Source organism: Gavia stellata, chromosome Z (assembly GCF_030936135.1).
Source record: "Gavia stellata isolate bGavSte3 chromosome Z, bGavSte3.hap2, whole genome shotgun sequence".
In the NCBI taxonomy this organism is placed as follows: domain Eukaryota; kingdom Metazoa; phylum Chordata; class Aves; order Gaviiformes; family Gaviidae; genus Gavia; species Gavia stellata.
Genome location: NC_082637.1, coordinates 30,184,326 through 30,204,264, shown reverse-complemented (window position 1 = coordinate 30,204,264; position 19,939 = coordinate 30,184,326). Strand labels below are relative to the sequence as shown.

Genomic DNA, 19,939 nt, shown 5'->3' with positions numbered 1-19,939 from the left:
ATACACACAGCCCCAATCCAGCTCCAGCTAAGAGGAGCTGAAATACCACCACTGATTTCAGCAGAATTGGAGAGGGCACATTTTGTTCACATTTAGCATACACTTAATAAAAATGATCTGCTGCAAACATTTAGCATGCAACTTAAAAATCCTAATATGGCTGAAGAAATAAAACCTACAGAAAGTAATTTTTATTTCCACACTTAATGCAAGCTTCAGGCCCTCAATAAGGTGTCTACAGCAGCAAATTCCACTTTCAACATCTTCTGCCGCTGACTAGAGCACAGTAGTTGATCTTTTTATGCGAACTGGGGGGGCAATGCTTTTTCTTTCCTTGTTTGTACTGTTGGTCTTTATAATACAGCTATAGTGATCATATTCAAATCTTTACTGGCAAAAAAGAATGGCTATGGTAAAGAAAAAGCATCCAAAATCTTGGAACATGGCTTTGAATCTGTGAAGATGCTAGCCACTATTTCAATGCTCTAGCATATGTTTGTTCACCCTGAATGAAGACAGCAGGATTATTTACATATCTAAAATTATTAGCATGCATGACAGCTAACAGGATCAGGACCAATAAAATCAGTGCTTCAGAAAATTAGGAGCATGAGAAACAAGAGCCATTTTCAATCTTCAGTATAACAGCTGGGAGTATGACTACTATGTGTGCATATATACAAGTTATTATTCATCTTGAAATACCTGATTTCAGAAAGAAATCTAGAAACTAACTCGTCGCATTCAGACATCCAACACGCTACTAAAGTGTGTAACGGGAGCAAAACTGAAAATTAACACAACTTTTAAAAAAATAGAGTAAGAAGTTAAAAGACAAAGGAAACCAGGAAAGACAAACAGATTTCTAGACAGTGACGGAAAACAGCCCAGACACCTGTAGGCACAAAGAAGCAAACTAAGAGGAGGAGAAAGAAACTTAGTGTGGATTAAATGTAAAGGGATTTAAGTCATTAACAAGAGATCAAAGAGAACATTAGAAGGGAGGGAAAGCTTTACAAGTGTCTGAGATAGGAGACCTTGGAGGAAATATGACTGGGATAAAATCATTATGGCTCACACTAAAAATAATAAAGGGAGTAGGACGACGGTTGGAATTAGCTGGAGTCTGTGCTTGGTTATAAGCTATATGATGACAGAAACCCAAAAGGTTTCTAAAAAAGACGAGCTAGAAATACCAGGAGGGCTTTTTCACTCTCTCTACCTAATACGTGATGAAAAAACTAGCATCAGGAGTGGTGAAGAACCATTGTAGACACCCCTTGGGCCTGGGCAAGTGAGCAAAAATCACATGCATGTGCATCACTTTTGTACACGATCAGTGTTGCACAGATGCAACAACATTTGCACTCACAAAATCTGCTTCCATGCAAATGCAAATTGATCACTAATGAATTTTGTTCATGCACAACTGATAGAAATGCACTGGAACTACAGTGGCTTACATCAGCTGAGGTTCAGTCGTGCCCGTGACTATAGGCATCCAAGTCAGCACATGGTGGCCTATGCTGTAAGCAACAGAAATAGTATGAATAAAGACTAGAGACAGGAATTGAAAAAAAAAAATCATAAAACAATTAGGCATCCAGTCTCATTGCAAAGGAAGAGAACCTCAGTGCTTAACTGACTCTCCACAAGCTCTTCAAGAAAACATAGGACAGAAGTGCATGAATGATGTTTGTACTTAAGTGAGTTATTCACAACTCTGATTAAGACTAACAAGTACTCAAACTTGGGAGGAAGTTTAGCAAAATTCAGAAAAAGAAAAAAAAAAAGAGACATTAAACAGAGCATAAGAAAAAGCATTCCTACAAAAGAAACCTTCAAAACTGCATTTTAGCCCCCATGTCATTAAGTGACAAATCTACTGAAAATGGAAAATGGGTCAACAGGCTGAATTAGGAAGTTAGTTGATAAATAAAGCAAACGAAAGCAGTCTTCAAGGTATAAGAAACCATGTGAAAAAAAGAAAAAGCAAGAAATCATGCCAGTGCTCAGTTAAGGAAGTGTGCAGTACTCCTTCACTCCCCACTTATATCTTTTCTAAAAACAAAAAGCAAGCCCCACACATTCAGATAAGTCATAATAACTGTTTCAAGGACACAGAAAGGAACAAGAGGTTAGCTGCAGATAGTGTAATAATGTGCCCATGGATAGAAAATTCTTAGCACATCTTCTGCTCCTGCTCCACTCCTTATCTCAGTGTTCATAATGACAAATGGAAAGCACAGGCTGGCACAGATAACTCTCTAAATGTGAACGCACATATGCAAATGCCAGTGTGACGGAAGAAGAGCTTCCAAGGCACAAAGAACAATAGGGGCTGCCCACCAGCCCTGCTGGCCTGATGGGAAGAGAAACCCCAAGCACCCAGGTGCTAGGACAGTGTACACGGTGAAGTGCGTTCAGCACGTAGCAAGTGCCACTCAGCAGGGACCTTGCTCTAACCAGTAGCTCTATGTCTGGAAACCTCACCTCGTGCAAGAAAAGTTGGACAGAAAGATGCTGCAAACACAGAAAGCCCTAGGGTGAAAGATTTTGGAAAATGAAAAAAAAAAAAAAAAAAATCTACTCCCAATTCTTCAAGGAAGAAAAGCTCTTCTGAAACATGAAAAAAGGATGGAAACACCTGCTGAGCTGCCTGTGGGTTTTCACCTCCACACCTCCGGCCAAAAGGCAGTCACAGAAGCCCTGGGGCTGAGCCCTTCTCTTCCAAAGTAAGCGGGTCTGGGTAGGTCATGGCTTGTCCCCCGGCACCCCTGCTTCCCCAACATGCTGGAGAAAGCTCTCCCAGCCTCTGGTGAAGACAGCTCTTCTTTGCTTGAAAGGATGAGCAGGGAAAGTGCAAGCTTTGCAAGCTGCAGGCTCCAGAACTGGAGAATTAACTGGAAATATCTAATCAGGGATGCAGAACTCTGTAACATTATGATTTAACACAGTCAAACAATGGCCAGAGGCAATGAATCATATATGAGATGACAAAGCTGCAGGAGATTTCCGTCATCTAGTTTAACCTGCACATTGATCACAGTTTACCCCCATATTAATCACTTGAGATAGTAATCTAACACACTCTTAAACACCTCTCCTGATTATGCTTCACTTACCCCCTTGTCCTTATGCAGGTCACTCCGTTGCTAATTGCACTTCTAGTTAGGAGAAAAAGTGTCTATTGTCTAATTTAATTTTGTCTTTTTTAGTTTCAAGCCGTTGCTCCTTGTTATGCTGTCTCAAGCACTGTAAATAATCCCTCCCCCTCCTCCATATTATTACCTCTCAAATATTTATAGACTGTTATATCCACCCTTAGTCTCCTTTTCTACAAGCCATACATCATTTTTGTCACCCTTCCCTCTATCCTTTCAGATTTATCTATGTCCTTTTATAATGAGATGCTCAAAACTCCTTTGCAGCGTTCCGAAGTACGGCAAACCCAAAGCAGTGGAGAGAGGCAGAAATGCCCCCCTTGCTTCACAAGCAATGCCTTTTTAAACAACTCCCAGCAGAATGAATGTGATTTCTGTAGGATCTGAAAATTATAAAGCCATGGCTCTCACACCGCAGAGTGCTTCGTTCATCACATAGTTGTATCAGTCAGAAACTAGAGAAGCCTGTTAGGGCAAAGTTTTTTCCTAAACCAAGGGAAGATTGTTCAAAGAAAAACACTCCCTGGATATATATTTACTCCAGCTCGAAAGAGATTTAGCAACTGAGAAAACCACCATACAAGCAGAAGACCATCTCCAGCAACTGCTTCCCAAGAAAAAGTCTAACTTGTGCTGTGGAAATAATGCCAATGCAAGAGAGGGAAGACAGTTCACAAACTCTTACAAGAGACACATGCAAATGTGATTCTTCTTCTCTCATCTTAACTGCAACCAACCGCACGTTCAACTATGCTCTTTTCTTTTGAACAGAGATTGTTGGCTGTGAGAGAAGCTGGGGAAAAGCACCAGGAAGCAATGGATGGGGCTGCTTTGCTCTCAGTATCCTGGCAGGACCAGGAGGCAGCCAGCAACAAAAAACGGTGAAGTAGTACTGGGTGCAGCAGGAGAAAATCATCATTAGACAGTAACCAGAAGACAAAGACAAAACGAAGAGCAGGATGATGGACTGGTAACCACTGCAGACCCACCAAGACCTCTGAGGACACGCAGCCATCATGTTAGCCCTGGCACAAGCAGGCAAAGTGGCTAATGCCTCCTTCTCCTTACTGCTCAGCCATGCTGAGGCTGCTGCCACCAGAACTAGCAATCTTCTCCACCACCTGTCAACCCTCATGATGCTAATTTTCTGTTGAAATCTACTGTAGATTTAATGATCGAGTGTTTTTAGGTCAAAAGATTCAGGATTTCTTTCCCAGGCTTGCAAATGCTGATCAGTATTGAGGGTGGCTGAATTTCAAATTTCAATACGTTGACTTAATGTCAATACAAAAAAGTGGGCATTTCACAGATTCACAGTGTAGTTTAGTTTGGAAAGGACCTCTGGAGGCCAGCTGGCCCAAACTCTGCTCAAAGCAGGGCCAGCCTCACAGTTGGATCATGTTGCTCAGGCACCATCCAGCCGAGTTTTGAGTGTACCCAAGGATGGAGGCCCCACAACCTCTCTGGGCAACCTGTTCCACTGCTTAAGCACTCTCACAGTGAAATTTCCGTGGCAGCTTCCTCATGTTGCCCATCAGTTAACAAGAATGAGGCTTTCTGGACAAAACTGAAATGCTGACGGCATATCACAGAATGACAGGGGTTGGAAGGGACCTCTGGAGATCATCTAGTCCAACCCTCCTACCAGAGCAGGTTCACCCAGAGCAGGTTGCACAGGAATGCGTCCAGGTGAGTTTTGAATATCTCCAGAGGAGACTCTACAACCTCTCTGGGCAGCTTGTTCCAGTGCTCTGCCACCCTCAAAGTAAAGAAGTTCCTCCTCATGTTTAGATGGAACTTCCTACGACCAAGTTTGTGCCCATTACCTCTTGTCCTGTCACTGGGCACCACTGAAAAAAGACTGGCCCCATCCTCCTGACACCCACCCCTTAAGTATTTATAAGCCTTGATAAGATCCCCCCTCAGTCTTCTCTTCTCCAGACTAAAAAGACACAAGTCCCTCAGCCTTTCCTCGTAAGAATGGTGTTCTGGTCCCCTAATCATTTTGTAGCCCTTTGCTGTACTCTCTGCAGCAGTTCCCTGTCTTTCTTGAACTGTGGAGCCCAGAACTGGACACAGCACTCCAGATGTGGCCTCACCAGGGCAGAGTAGAGGGGGAGGATAACCTCCCTCGACCTGCTAGCCACACTCTTCTTGAGGCACCCCAGGATGCCATTGGCCTTCTTGGCCCCAAGGGCACATTGCTGTCTCGTGGTCATCCTGCTGTCCTCTAGGACTCCCAGGTCCCTTTCCACAGAGCTGGTTTCCAGCAGGTCAGCCCCTAACCTGTACTGATGTGTGGGGTTATTCCTCCCCAGGTGCAGTACCCTACACTTGCCTCTATTGAACTTCATAAGGTTCCTCTTTGCCCAACTCTCCACGACATTATACTGTAAAGACTTAAAAGGACTTTCTTTCAAAAAGAAAATGTCTCACTTCTTTTAAAACCAGGCCATGGTATCTTCCAATTAGAGTAACTTATTTTTTTACCTCATTACCTATGCAGCGCAACATCTGCAAGGTCATGGCATCAATTTTTGAAATCACAATACAGTGTTGTAGAAAAGGTCAATGCAAAAGACAACATCAAAAAAGCAAAGGAAGAGTAAAGAAGGCAAGGCAGGGTTTTCAGAGGCATCTAGGGCATCGCAAGTTCAAAGGGATCTGAGTACCATCATTCATTAGGCACAGTATTACTGCTGACCCCACTACAGTCCGTATTTATGAGCAGATAAAAACCCACCTGTTCCTCAGAGTTTCAAAGTGAAGGCAGTACCTACTTAGAGAAATGTAAAAAGAACACTGTTTTGTTTCTGTCACAGATAATAAATGTAGCAAAGGGAAATAACAAGCGCAAACTTATTACAATTGCTGACAATTATATGTTTAACTTGTCAACCAGTGATACTACGAAGGCACCTAAACAATGCCATTATTAATCGCCATTGCAAAGCCAACGGGAAATCGACCGCCGCAGAGCACAGGAGCAGGAGCTGGCATTTAGCATCATACAGTGATCCCATCTATACTGGATGCTTCTAAACTGGGCCAACATGAGCACAGAGCCGCAGAAAGAAGCAGTGCTTTCCAGCACCTTCCAGTCACCAGGTGATGTATGTCGCAGCCACCCCACCCCATTCGCCAAATGCCAAACATGACCCTTAGTCTGTGACGAGGACCAAATAAACTGGAGGAAAGGTGACACGCACTGTCTCCTTCCTTTAGGGTGAGCAGCTCTCACCTGAAGGTCTTTCATGATCACACTTCCCCCTCTGCCTCACCGCCCTCCAGTGATTTCTAAATATTAAAATGGCAGAGGTACCAAACTGACATGGAACAGGGAAGAACCCAGGTTCTAAAAACTGACTATGTCCGAAAGGTGCGTTTCAAATGCCTCACCATAGTCTTTTCCTGAGTTTTGCATGCTAGTTAACTAACAAGATGTACTTACCCTACTGAAGGAAGGACAACTACTTTAGATGCCGTGGGATCAAGACTTTTTGCTGCTCTTGCAATTAAATGGCCTTCGCTCTCAGCAACCTGCAACTTCTTAAGGGAAAACGCACAGAAACTACAAAAATCCCTTTGCGAGAGGTTCTGCTAATGCCCTGCGACCACAGTCTGCAGTCTGCTCCCTTCCAACTACCCCGCAAATCCCCAATTGGCTTTTGAGTCGGGAAGATATGCTCCATCCCAAGTAAATACGGTTTGCAAGCTTGAGATGGTAAATGCACAAACCTCCACGATAATTCATTTTTCCCCTTTTCAAAAACAGCATGTCACAAAGCGATCTGAAAAATTGTCTCTGATCTCTCCAGGTGTCACAATATTTCTGATTGCCGATAAAATGGCTACAGCGAGGAAAGGCTCTCTCTGGCTCTATGTCTGATTTGTGTGATTCCTTTACACATTACTCCTCTGCTGGCAAACAACACTGCATGATGGAAGCCCAAAAGAAAAACTGCTCTTGTGAAGACAAAAACTTACAGGAGGAACAGAATTACCACTGTCAAAACCACCTTTTGCCCAGTCTAATGCATGTCGTACAGAGCACGCTGCACTCCCAGGAGCCTTCGGTTCCCCTGGGGCTTACAGGGAGCTGCGACTTCCCCTGACACAAAGGGTTTCACTCTCTCTGCCTGCCTTAATGATTACAGCAAATTCTTGCAAAATCAGCACCTCAGCCTACCAAACTGAGACACTGTGACACTCGCTCCAAAGGGGTCTCTCATTTTGCTTGCATTGAGGGTACCAGTAAAATGATGAAACAGCAATGCAAGAACCCTTTGAGTACCTGGTCCTGAAACAACCTGATACCTAAACCAAGAACTTCATGTCCCATCACACCTGGCAGTTTCTTATCTAACAAAAGATCTTTATATGCTAAAAAAAGAAAGCATCAGAATATTTAAGCAGCGTTCCTCACTGGAAAATCAGACTTTCCAGGGTGAAGCCTGTACTCTGACATCTGATGAAGCCATCCTACAGGTCTGGCTGAACACAGAGCACCTTCTGCAGCATCAGAGACTGCACGCAGTCACTGGTGGCATTAAATCCACACCCGTGCGTACTTACGCTGCTTCAACGATGAACCTATCAAGATTACTTGGGACATAACTTTATGCAGTGCAGTCGTTTTCGAGCTAAGCATGAATTTCTGTTGCTACTTAGGTGCCTAAAAACAAAATTACGAACCCAATTTCTTATTCACTCCTAGATTGTTCCACTTCCAGAAAACAAAGCTGACCCTGCCTCAATTCTTGGCTGGGATCACATCTTCTCTCTGGAGATGGAGCTGTGTATTTTAAATGTTGTCACCCACACACAGTTTTTAGTAAAATGCTTGAGAAACAATGTGTTTGAATTGCTTGCAAAGAAAAATCCACTGTAAGAAAGATGACTGCAAACCATTTATTTGACCAAAAATTTTCAAACAATTCAAATTACTTTAAAATTAGGCATTTTGATGTTTTCAAGTCTTTATACAAGCTTGTGAATTGCCTTAAGCTTGTTTAATTAAAGTTTTTCATTAAAAGACCATAATTGCATTCAATTAATAAGAAATTATTAAAGTAGAATTAATAAATTAAATGCCCCCACTGACATTTTAAAAACATTAAGATCAAAGCATATGCAAATTTTGACAGTAAGACAATTTCATTTTTTGGCCTTTCTGTATAAGCAAGAGTTTTCTTCTTCTTCTCTATATAGATTACTGAATATACTACTTTAATCTTCAGCCAGCTTTTTCCATGTCTATAAACAAGCATGCGGTAATCCAAATATGAAAGGAGTAATTGCATCGATTCAAAGGTTATATTAACATGACAACATGACTGCAATAATGAAAACAAAAAAGCTAATAAAAAGCTATTTATTGTTTTATCAACCAGTTCTTCTAAAAGCTTCCCAAAGAAATCCCTCCACATCGGTCTGAAACTGCCTGTCTGCAATGGATGCAACAAATCCATCTGACAAGGCTTTAAATGGCCTGCAAAACAGAGTGATGTCGCTTGACAGACACACATATGCGCTGTCCTTTTATCAGTTAATGCAAAGCATTGTCCACTTTAGAAGCATCTTTTTAAGCAGGAAGTATATTCGCCTGTAGCATTGACATCAGCACTAAAGATTAAAAGTGAATGGAATTTCCTTCTCCTTTCTTCTATGTTTGTTTCTTTTTTTTCTGTCTATACAGCAGAAGTCAATTACATCAGTTTCATTTTTATACATACTCAATTGCTATATCTGTCAGGCATAAGCTCTGCGTAAGGAAAAGCATTTTGCCTAGTCTTCACTTCAGCGCCTTTAAGTCCCAGTTCTACTTAGTCACGGTTTTACTGAATCTGCAGACGAATATTGTTTGGGTTTTGGTTTTGGGGTTCATTTGTTTGTTTGTTTTACAAGATTTAAATGCAATACAGTAAGGTGTAGTAGAGTGGAAGGACTGCGTCAGTCTTCCATAGTTCATCACACCAAGCCACACAGAACAGATGTACCACCACATCAAGTCACGTAAGGTGGGCAGCTCTTCGCTGCTGCGCTCCATGACATTACCTACATACTTGGCTCCTATACAATGCTGAAAACTCTCCAAATATGAAGAAGATACACAGCCAGCCAAACGCAGTTGCCAAGACTGTGGCAGGAACATGTATTTTGGTAGAAAGGAGAAAAGCTCCTCATAAATCTCTACTTGCAGGCATACATCCTACTGAATTCAACTACAGCGCCAGTCTACACCAAACTGATTTTGAATTTCAAGTGAAAATAATCAATTAAAATATGAAAGACTGATCCTGGGTTCTTTCCTTTTGCTAACCATACCAACAGTGCAACACTGTTCTTGGAGAGGGGACTCTCCACAACCCTACCGCTGCAGGCAGGGGAAGAAGTGCAACAGCAGGCAGGTGTAAGCAATGTCAGCCCTTGCCCCAAGCAGTGAGCATTGCTCTCCCAGCACTTTACCTGACGGTGTGCTAGCTGCCGTCATGGTCATACTCGTCGAGTGCGTAGGGCTGCTGTTTTCCAACAAGAGACAAGAGCTGCCACCACTGTTCTTCTTAACGAACGTCTCAGGGGCACTGGGCAGGGGCACTGGGTGGCTGATTCCCAGTTCCTCTTCCTGAGCTTGCTGCCTTCTCAGCGCAACCTGGGAACAAGAAGACAGAGGTAGGGCATGCTCTCTGGCTTGAGCACAATTTATAATGGCATCAATGAAAGACTCAAACTCAAGGCTGTTTTTTCCTCTTGGTACTCTCTACAGTGTTGATGTCACGATCCAGCCAGTGGGTAGGGGAGGATATAAAGGAGGTTATAAAGCTCTTTAAAACCAACCCCTTTTTCTGTCCAAACATATATGAACAAACCTATGAAATGCTGGTGCTATATACATCTCCCTCCAACAAGGCCACGTGAAGGCATTAAAGCCAACAGTACTCACCAGACACAGCTGCCCTTGAGCAAAGCATACTGTGAAAAGAATAGTCACTAGCCTCCTCTCTGCTGATACACAGCTGCTGGGGATAAGAAATTCATCTGCTTGCAAGGCTGTGCTATGTGTCTTCATCAATACAAAGCAGCTCTTTATGAGGGCTTATACCTGCAATCTGCTGCTCTGCCCAAGCCTGCTGGGCTCCCTTGCTGGCTCTTTGCTGGAAATCTATCCTTTCAAGGGAATTTCAGTGCACGGTACACTGCATGCAGAGAGCTATCATGGCAGAAGCATGGCAAATGCAGGGTACCATCCTGCGAGCATCTCTGCCAGCATCACACACGTTGCAGACAGCTGGCCAGGCCTGAGGCAGCAGGAGCTCCCCATCTTCTTCCCGACACAGATGTTATTCCATAGCTTAGCTGCACTGGCAAAGCCCACAGGCACTATGCAGTCTGGACATGGGTGCAAACAAACCACATTCCCTGCTTACTGAAGATACAGCAGACCCTTTCTGCTTCATCTGAAACTGGTAGATCCATTTTGCACAGCCATCCTCCCGTGCCAAGTATGACATGCTGTCCAGGCAGTAAACATGACGCCGGGGACTTTACAGCTACCTACCCTGCAACTTGCCAGGTGACTGATTTGCATCTGTATTTGAACCTTGGAAATCTGTCCCAGATTGCAGACCGGGATCATGGGCTTTTCTTGCTGGAAATTATCCTGGGTAACTTGGACACGATTTCCCTCCGTTTCCATGTTCAACAGCAATATTTTTCTAATACAGATGCGTAATACCATTACAGAAAGTAGTAACAGCTCTTGCAATGGAGACATCCCAAACAGGGGGTGTAGACTTGCAAACACCATGGGTAACTTTGACTTCACAAGCCAATAACCTTGACCTGCAAAATTCCACTAGCGCCAAGGGGCTTATTGCAGAAATATATCAAAAGGGGGAAAGACAGACTTTCAATGCGTAACTCCTACACAGATAAGATTCAGTTAGGGAGGCTTTCAAAGACACTTTCAAATACTATGCAGGGAACAGAAAACCCCCAGGCGGGCCACTGCCAGGACCCGCTAGCAGGAGGCATACACCACCTGACAGAAGCTGCGGTGCAGCAGAACAGTCTGTGCAGAAGGGGACACTTCCATGGGCAACACCCAATTTCGTGCTCCCTCCCCCAAAGCAGGCAGCAAAGAGATCCACGTTTATTATTCCGTGGTTCACACTGGGCAGAGAAAGCGCATCTTAACTTGGGTGTAGTAACAATTCCTCGACTGCCATGCCACCAACAAGGAGGAATTACTTAAATGAACGAAAGCTCCCAGTGGTTTTCGAGGACGTTGAGTATACCTGCACGGAGTAATTATATAAAACAGTGGGGAAGGATTTAAGCCAGGGCTGCTAAGGTTTTTAAAATCTGTCAGCAGGAGATTAATTTCACGCAGGATCACGAAGCTCTAAGCGCACATTAGTTGCAAACTGGATCGGTGGTCTTATATCACTGCCTTTACTCGCACCAGTAGTCCTAATGCTTTCCAGTTAATTTGTCTGCAAGGGGCTATTTGCAGGAACGAGAACCACTCACACAGCTCAAGCACGCTAGTAGCCATTACACTCCCAGGACCCCTCTTAATGAAGTTTTCAAGATGAGGATCACAAGGACTAACACAGCAGACATTTACATTGCCAAAGAGTTGGGACTACCTAACGAAAAAAAGTTATTCCCACACAGAACTGGGTGCAGTTTGGTTTCTTAGTGATTACTACTGAGTCCTCGTTTAGATTTAAGATGACCCAGCTACGCTGCTATTTACAGAGGCACTCTATGCAAAATCAGGAACAACACCGTTAAAAAAGAAGTCTTTTTAGAAACGCACTCAACTAAAGCCACCTTGCATCAGGAAAAGCAGATACACCGAACCTGAAACCACCAGCGGAGAACATTCTCGCTAACCAGTTAGTTGGCTAGATTATTCACTATCTAGTACAAAACAAGTTGAAAAGCGTCAGTTCGACGTTAACTACGTCCTCCTCTCTGCAGGTTTTAAAACAGAGCCGCGCACTTCAGGACAGCGGGCGCGCCTCGGCTCTGCCCGTTCCCGGAGGGAGAGGCGTTCGGGCGCGCTCAGCCGAACCTCACCGCCGCCGCTCGCCACGGCTGCTGCTAGCTCACCGTGACTTCACTCCTACACGCCTTCAGGGTATCTCCCCTTTTTATGCAAAAAGGGAAAAAAATTAACGTAAGAGAAAGACAGCGAAAAGCCGCCTTAATTTAGGGAGCCGGCGGTCTAACTCCAGCCCGGGGCGAGGCTCCCCCGCGGCCCCGCTGCCTCGGCGCCGCGCACCGCGGGACTCCTGCGGGCACCGAACCCCTCGGGGGGCGGAAGAACGGCCCCACCGCCGGCAGCACGCCGGGCAGACAGCCCACCCCGCCCCGGGCAGACCCCGCCGCGGCGGCGGCGGCGGGGGGCCGCCCCGCGGGGCTCACCTGCGCTGCCATCACCCGCTGCCGCTCGGCGATCAGGCTGCACTTCTTGCACTGGCAGTCCCGCCACATGCAGAACCGCTTGTGCCCCTTCAGCGGCGAGGAGTAGCCGTGGTTGCGGCAGCGGGCACACTTGGGCAGACGCGGCGGCTTCTTCCCCGACGCGGCGACGGCGACCCCGTCCGCCGGGGCGGCCGCCATGAGGGCCGCCGCCTTCCCTAAGCCGCCCGCCTTCTCCCCCGGCCCCGCGGCGTCCGGGGGCTTGCTGAAGGCCGGGGAGTCGCTGGGCATCGCGGCGGGCTGGGGGCAGCCGGCCGAGGGGTCGGCGCCTCTCTGCCCTGCCCCGTCCCGTCCCGCCACCCCGCGCGTTTTGGCGGGCGGCGGCAGCCCGGCGTCGCCCCTCCCGCCGCGGCCCCCCCCACCCTCCCCGGCCGGTCCGTGCGGCCGCGAAGCCCTCTCTCCCCCGCGGGGCAGGCGCCGGGGGTGGGGGAGCGGCCACCCCTCCCTCTCCGCTCCTCCCTCCCGCCCAGCCCGGCCTGGGCCGGCGGCGTGGCGGGGAGAGGCGGCTGCCGCGGCCGGCCGTCGGGTGCGCGGCGGGGCGGTGGGTGCTGGGCCCAAGCCCCACGTCCCCGGCTTCGTGCTGGAGGTACCCGCGGGGCTGGGCTCAGCCGCGCTGCCGCAGGCCCCACGCGACGACGCGCTCCTCGCCCAGGTCGGAGGCGGCTCCGCGGCCGCCCCGCAGGCCTGCGGCCGCGCTGCCCTCCCCGCCGGGGCCGGGGCCGGGGCCGGGGCCGTGCTCGTGCCCGTGCCCGTGCCCGGCGCGGGCCGTGCCCATGGCGGTAACGCCGGCCGTGGTCTAAGGGAGCAAGCCGGCATCCAGAGGCCGTTATTAAGCCCTGTGTTCCCCTGGGCTGGGTAGGCCGGGTTTGGGTAGGCAACCAACATGGCCTGGCGCAGGGCGAGGTGTCACCCCCAAATAAAACACCGGAGTTGCTGCAGCTCAGCTGCTGTCCTTCGTCAGGCTTCCGGCTCCTGGCTGGACTAGCTCTCCTGTTTGCAGGTTACCTTACGCACACATCCTAAATGGACATGAATACTCTTTGATCGGTATCTGTGTGGGCAGGCGATCCCAACGAATACAGACAGTGAGTCTGCGGTGACAACTCAGGAACCAGCACCTCTGGAGCAGGTGTGGGTGGCCAGAGCGGGCACGCTCTGCAGAGGATCACAGGAGAAGATGCTTTTTCTTTTTTACATAGGCTCCCCTTCCAACTTGGCACTATGTGATTTATAGACTCATGCAGCTCTACAGATATTATTTACAGTATTAATAATTCCTCTGTTACACCTTTAAATCTTTCCGGGCTCAACTTTAGATGACGCTATCTTCATGCTGAAATGAAACTATTAAATTACATCTCAATCTAAGATGAATGACAACTGTCAAATGAGTGACTCAACAGAGATGAAGCAGAAAGCGCCTGAGATTATGTGAGGCTGATTTATAAAGATTGCATAAAGATTTCTATAACCCCAGCTTCATGACTCAGCATATCGGATGGTAATAAGTTACAGTAGGTAGAAATTTATTTCTGCTAGAAGAAGCCAGGAAAGCTGCTCTCTCTTCGAGATCAGCTATCTCCCAGCTAATTCTGTTCAGACTGAGCATCCCTGCCTGAACCAATCAGTGCCTATGCCAGCCTGAAGAAAGCCCCAGATCCTTGCTGCTTGATGCTTTCCATTAGCATTCATTAAATTACATTTAAAGAGCTTTTTCCTTCATGGTACAACGTAGAAGACATTTATGGCACTTTCCATCCTCCACAGAGACCACATTATAAGACTCCTGTTAAGCCCCAGTTGCGAGCAGTCAGATGGTCCTCAAGGGAGGCACCAGCAGAAGTGGGTGGGCTTGGCGCAGGCACGTGGCAAGCGTTCAACTCACAGAAGCTGAAACTTCTCCCGTGCATCGCTTTGCGGGGATTGACATTTCTGATGTCAATAAGGGCACGTTTTCCTGCAAAAGAGATGACTACAATGTCTAGTGAAACAAAAATATTATTTGCCTAGACACCTAATGTGTATATCACTAACATTTAAGGAGGTGAACAATGCAGACAGGCAAAATTCCTTCCCAAATGAAATCAGCTGAGATCTTCTAAACTCGTAGGGGCATTGATCAAGTTCCGAAGCTGCTGTCTAGGAGCGAGTCTTGAAAGTGAAACTCCAGTTTGTGAAATTCTGTGCGTGGTTGAGTACACTGCAGGGATGTTTTCAGGTGCTTGAATGCAAATTGTCTTGAAGTCAATTGAAAATGCAAATTGAAAAGCAGACGAAAGGAGCCTAAGTCAAAAGAACAAGAAAGGCAAAATAAAATAAAAACTAACAAACTGTGGTATGAAAAGGTAGGAGAAGAAAACGCACATTAGAAATGACAGCAGGAGGAGGAGGAAGAGAGAAACTGGAAGGAGTGGAAAAAGAAAAGAGAAGAGAAGCACAGTGCATAAAGCAGGCAAAGACAGACAAAGGAGAAATAATAGCAGTCACCAGCTGCTTATATATGACTTTTCACTAGGAACTAAGTGGGACAGTGAAGCTCAGAGATGAATCACAAGATGCAAAAAATGCAACAGTTCCAAGAAGAACATTAGTTTAGGTGTCTTTCACATAACTAGTATTTTCTACTCCTGCTTTTCAGGCTAACTGCAGAGATGTGTATGTTATGTTTATGTAATGTTATGGAAACAACTGGTATTGTTAGTTGTTAGTACCTATCTAGTATTTTGTGTTCCGGATGAATACCACCAAAATACCTAGATGCCTGATGAATACAAGTACACGGTTGGTCTTTTAATGATGAATTGCTTTGGTTTTGCTAGCTCACATCGCACTTTGAGTATGGTTTTAGTGTGTAATGTTTGTCCCAAGTTTTTTTAATGGGTGTTTGGTAAGGATGACAACACATTACTGGATTTGACATCCGTTGGAATCATGAAGGAATAAGAGATGGTTGTAAACTGCTAGCAGTTCTAACACACATCAGAGCAATCTCACTGCAAGTCCTCAGGAAATCGTAGTCATTCATTTACTGTAAGTCTGGGTGTCTCTGATTTGAATGCAGCAATGGTGTCAGTGACTAAACATTACTGCAGTTTGCCGGCACCTTTGGAAAGAACTGTAATTGATGTTTCTGGTGAAAAAAAAAAGAATCACATTTTTGCTTTTTTTCTAGGTAGCTGATAGTTATCCTTTAGCTTTAACTGTTTTACGTAAGTCTGTAAAGTAAAAAATGTCTTCTGTTAGTGACAATCTGTCCTTTGCCCATGCGTGCCTTTGGCTGATCCATTGAACCTTGCAAAACTTTTATTTGCTAACGAGATCATCATTTTGAGGGACAGATGTGAACAAGCCATGGCCCCACCACCACATTTGGCATGACTGAGCATCTCAGTAAAGAGGTCACAAATTAAAGAGGACTTGTCTCTGACACCATTGCCAGGAAAGTGAAGACCTGCAGTTTCAAAGAAGTCAGCGAGGTTGAGTGCATTTAGTAAGTCCATCTCAGAGACTTGCTAGATCTGATTTTGTTTAATATTTTTTTTGCTGTCAGTGAATCAAGCCAGAGGGTTTTGCCCCCCTCTGTTCACAGCAGATCTTTTTGACTCTCCCAGGTCATTTTATAGACCGTATCACCAGGGCTGGTTGTAGATTCCCAATAGAGCCTCAGCTGCAGCGGTGGTGAGGGATAGAAGATAAAGCATTCACACTGCCAGTCTGCGTTGTTTGAAGACATCAACATGTCCATAACCACTCTGGACATTTAGAACAAAATGTCAAAGACAGACAGAGGGAGTCAAGCAAAGGAGGGAAGTGGTGCCAGCACCTTCCCCTGTGGCACTGACAGGGGCTGGGAAACTCCTTAGTGCCAAACTTTAGTGCTTGCCTGCAGCTTTGGGTGTCTTGGCTGTCCTACAGCCATTAAGTTAGAAGAACAAACAGGTGTATAGCTGCCCCTATCTCCAGTCCTGGAGCTATGTTAGTCTACACATGTCATTAACTCATGCGAGTCATCGGCTTGATGTCAGCTGGTCTACTTGGGCGAGTAGCCGCCCATGCAAACGTAAGTATTTGCTGGAGTGACAGACGTGATCATGACAACTAAACTGATTGAAAAGATATTTCAGGAAAAATCCAGTAGGTGGCATAAATAAGCCATGCATTTTTTGCAGTTTCACTTGTGTACTTGTGCCGTTCTCTTTCATTCATTCCTTACTTTAAACACTTTAAACCTCCTTTAACTTAAAGGAAAGCTGAAGTTTTGTCCCCTGGCTCCTCTTAAAACACAACCCCACAGACGAAGGTTTGTATTTCAGGAGGAGAATTTTCTTGACACTTTCTGGCAGCACACAGCTTTTTTTTTTTTTTGGCCTAATATTTACAAGAGTTTAAAATCAGCCCTAGAGCTGCCGTCTTAGACATTTCTCTGTGATACTATAATAGAGTGTTGGCACCATCAGCATTACTCAAGATCAATGAAATCTGATAAGCCACTGATGGCTTTTGCGGAAAGTGCGTTCAATCAAGTTGAATCTGTCACTCAGACATAGAATTTCAAGCGCTTCATTCTTCCTTGCTCCGAAAAATGTTTCTAGGGCATGGGCCCTTTAGGTATAGGGACCCCCAATGTGCTGCTCTGGCCTCTTTTCCTCAAACTCCTTTTTCCTTTGCTGTTTTGGTCTCAGGGGCTCATGTTCACTGAGTGAACAGCTGAAGCAGTTTATAGTGCTGCCACCACTGGGCTATCTGCTGCTTTTCCTCACTGAGAGTTGCGAGAGTCCACAACCTCTCACCAGTGAGCTGAGGGATGTCTTTTTGCATCAGTCTGAAAAGCAGCTGTGCCCAGGTCCACTTGCAAAGACCACTGGTTGTTGGCAAGGCGGGTCAAAATGTGTGTATGCTCTTAAGCACCCTCAGTTCACGTCCTCTTCTCTTGGTGCAAATCCAGACCCACTGGGAAGATAAGGTGTGACAACCATCCATGGGACCCTTCTCCAAAGGGTGCAAGAAGGAATGTTGGCAGGGGGCAGGGAACAGTATCAGCTGTATCCCAAATTAGAGAACAGGCCTGCCACAGCAGGTAACATGCCTTAATGGCCATTGAAGCAGGAGTTTCATTCACACCCTGCTTGCTGGTGTTCTCCTGACATGGGGAAAGTGAGCCTCCACATCAGTAACTTCATCAGATGAGCTACAGCTGAGAAGAGCCACCAGAGATTCTCGCCTGAGTAAAGGCACGTTTGTTAGCAAGACACACAGGAGTTATAATCTAGAGTTTAACGGTCCAAATGTCTGGGTTATGGTAAAAATTTCTTACGTAAAAATCAAGAAAAGCCTGCCTGTAACAAGGGGTGGCTCTTCCGCTTCATAGCTGTGAGCCCAGCCAATGATGCTGGCCCACAGCGCTCAATAAAAACACAATTCACTGGAAACAGTTCACTCTGTTACATCGTGCCAAGTACAGTACAAAAGCAAAGCTGTTTTCAAGTACAATGAAGCAAACAGAATGGAGATGTTTAAAAAAATGCATATATTTGTCATGTCACCACTGTGACTAATTTTACTAGTAACAGGGATAAAGAAAAGAGAAAATTACCATTTTTTTCACTAACACCTACGTTCTCCATTTCCTCATTTGTTCATGCTAGTCAGAATCATTTCATTGCAGATTTAAAGGCTGAAGAGAACATGCTGTCAGCTCCTCGGAAATTTCAATCATTGTTAATAATTCACTTGGATTGCTATTTGGAAGCATTATTAGGTCCAACTTATAAAATAGAAGTAAAAAAGTGAGTATGGGGAAACCACTGGATTGCTTCTTCTCAGTCTTCATTGTTCATTTTAGGCACACTTAAAAATTAATTGGATCCAGTGACTTAGAACATGGAAGACTCTTGCATGACTCATTAAGCTGACATTTCTAACATTTGTAATTCACACTGTAAGAATGATAGAATCACACAAGCCATCTATATGTTCGAGCTCCTTCATCAGCATAGGACTACTGTAGAGAATGCCCTTAGTTTTGAATATCATCATCAATTCAGCTCTAAGACATCTGTAATGGAGCTGAGTTTGATAGACTGCCGAAGTGTGAAAAACTAAGCTCCAACCTCTTAAAAATAGGCAACACGATTAATTGCTACTTTTTTATTTATGGTCTTTAATCTTTTAATGGATACAGTTAAATTCCCACTTCATTGAGCAAGCCCATTAGTATTTAAAGGAACAAATAGATCATTTCAAATTACAAAGACTTGCTTTATTACCTACGCTTTCTCTTAAATTGCGCAAGTTTTTATTATTTTACATTTGTGATCTTCAGTAACCTAAAACTGCTGGAGCTCCATGATTGTGAGGGACGGTTTTGACTGAGGTAACTGAAGGGGCAGTTTTTGCTGTGTCGATTTATTGGCTGTCCAATTTATTTAATTATTTCTGTATTATTATTTGTTGCTCCTAATTCCGAGGCTTGATAGAAGCAAAAGTATTTTTACAACAGCTCCTTCTGAATTTATTTTCTTCTTTTTTCTTTAAATCTAAATAAATAGAAAGTATCTCTTTCACATAATATTCTGCTCTCAGGGGAGCACATTTCATGCTGTGGGACTTCCCATTAAAATCAGTCAGTGTAGCACACATGTCTAACAGCAAAATTTTGTGCTGCTCTTCCCCCATTTTTGCCCCTTCCATGTTAAGTCTTTCAAATCCACTGAGGAGGTGCAGGGCAAGGGGGGCAGGGATGATGGAATTGTCTCCAGCTGCAGCTGAGCTCTTCCAAATATTTTAATCAGTCAAATGACTGTTACTTAATCAGCCATGCTGTGAAATTACCTGATATGAGCCACTGACTGTTTGCATCTCCTAGGCTGAGAAAGAGGGTTTCTTCTTCCCTGTCGGCCTGACTCCCTTCCCCCGCAGCCTCTGCCATCTCCCCTCAGTGCCCCGGAGCCCCCAGAGCAATTGGGCAGTTCAGAGGTGGTCCCCAAATGCTGCAGACAGTATATTGGGTCTCCTCATCTTCAAGGGCTCATGGGCTCATCCCTCCTCCACGACGGGAATCCAGTTCAGAAGAAGGACCTGGGAGATCTGGGTCCCAGGAGACCTACACTCCTCAAGTAAGGCTTTGCTTAATGCTATCAATACACAGATAATTAGAGCACTTAGTTAATTGGTTGCCGTAGGTAACAGTTCTATCACTTGCATGTCGGTCAGCAGTGTCAGGTGGATGATCTCTGTACATCTTATATGCACATTGGCTAATTAGGAGTAATTGAGTTTCTCTA

General features: G+C 45.3%; 1 protein-coding gene across 1 annotated transcript in view; it reads right to left on the bottom strand.

The window, feature by feature from the left end:
* The window catches only part of DMRT1 (doublesex and mab-3 related transcription factor 1), a 60,632-nt gene extending 47,736 nt beyond the window's left edge, over positions 1–12,896 (bottom strand). Inside the window, exons 1-2 of the mRNA XM_059833882.1 lie at positions 12,600–12,896; positions 9,633–9,816 (exon numbers count right to left, since the gene is read on the bottom strand). Of these exons, the coding sequence (XP_059689865.1) occupies positions 9,633–9,816; positions 12,600–12,887 (472 nt within the window). The 5' untranslated portion in view covers positions 12,888–12,896. The remainder of the gene's footprint in view (positions 1–9,632; positions 9,817–12,599) is intronic.
* Between the last annotated feature and the right edge of the window lie 7,043 nt (positions 12,897–19,939).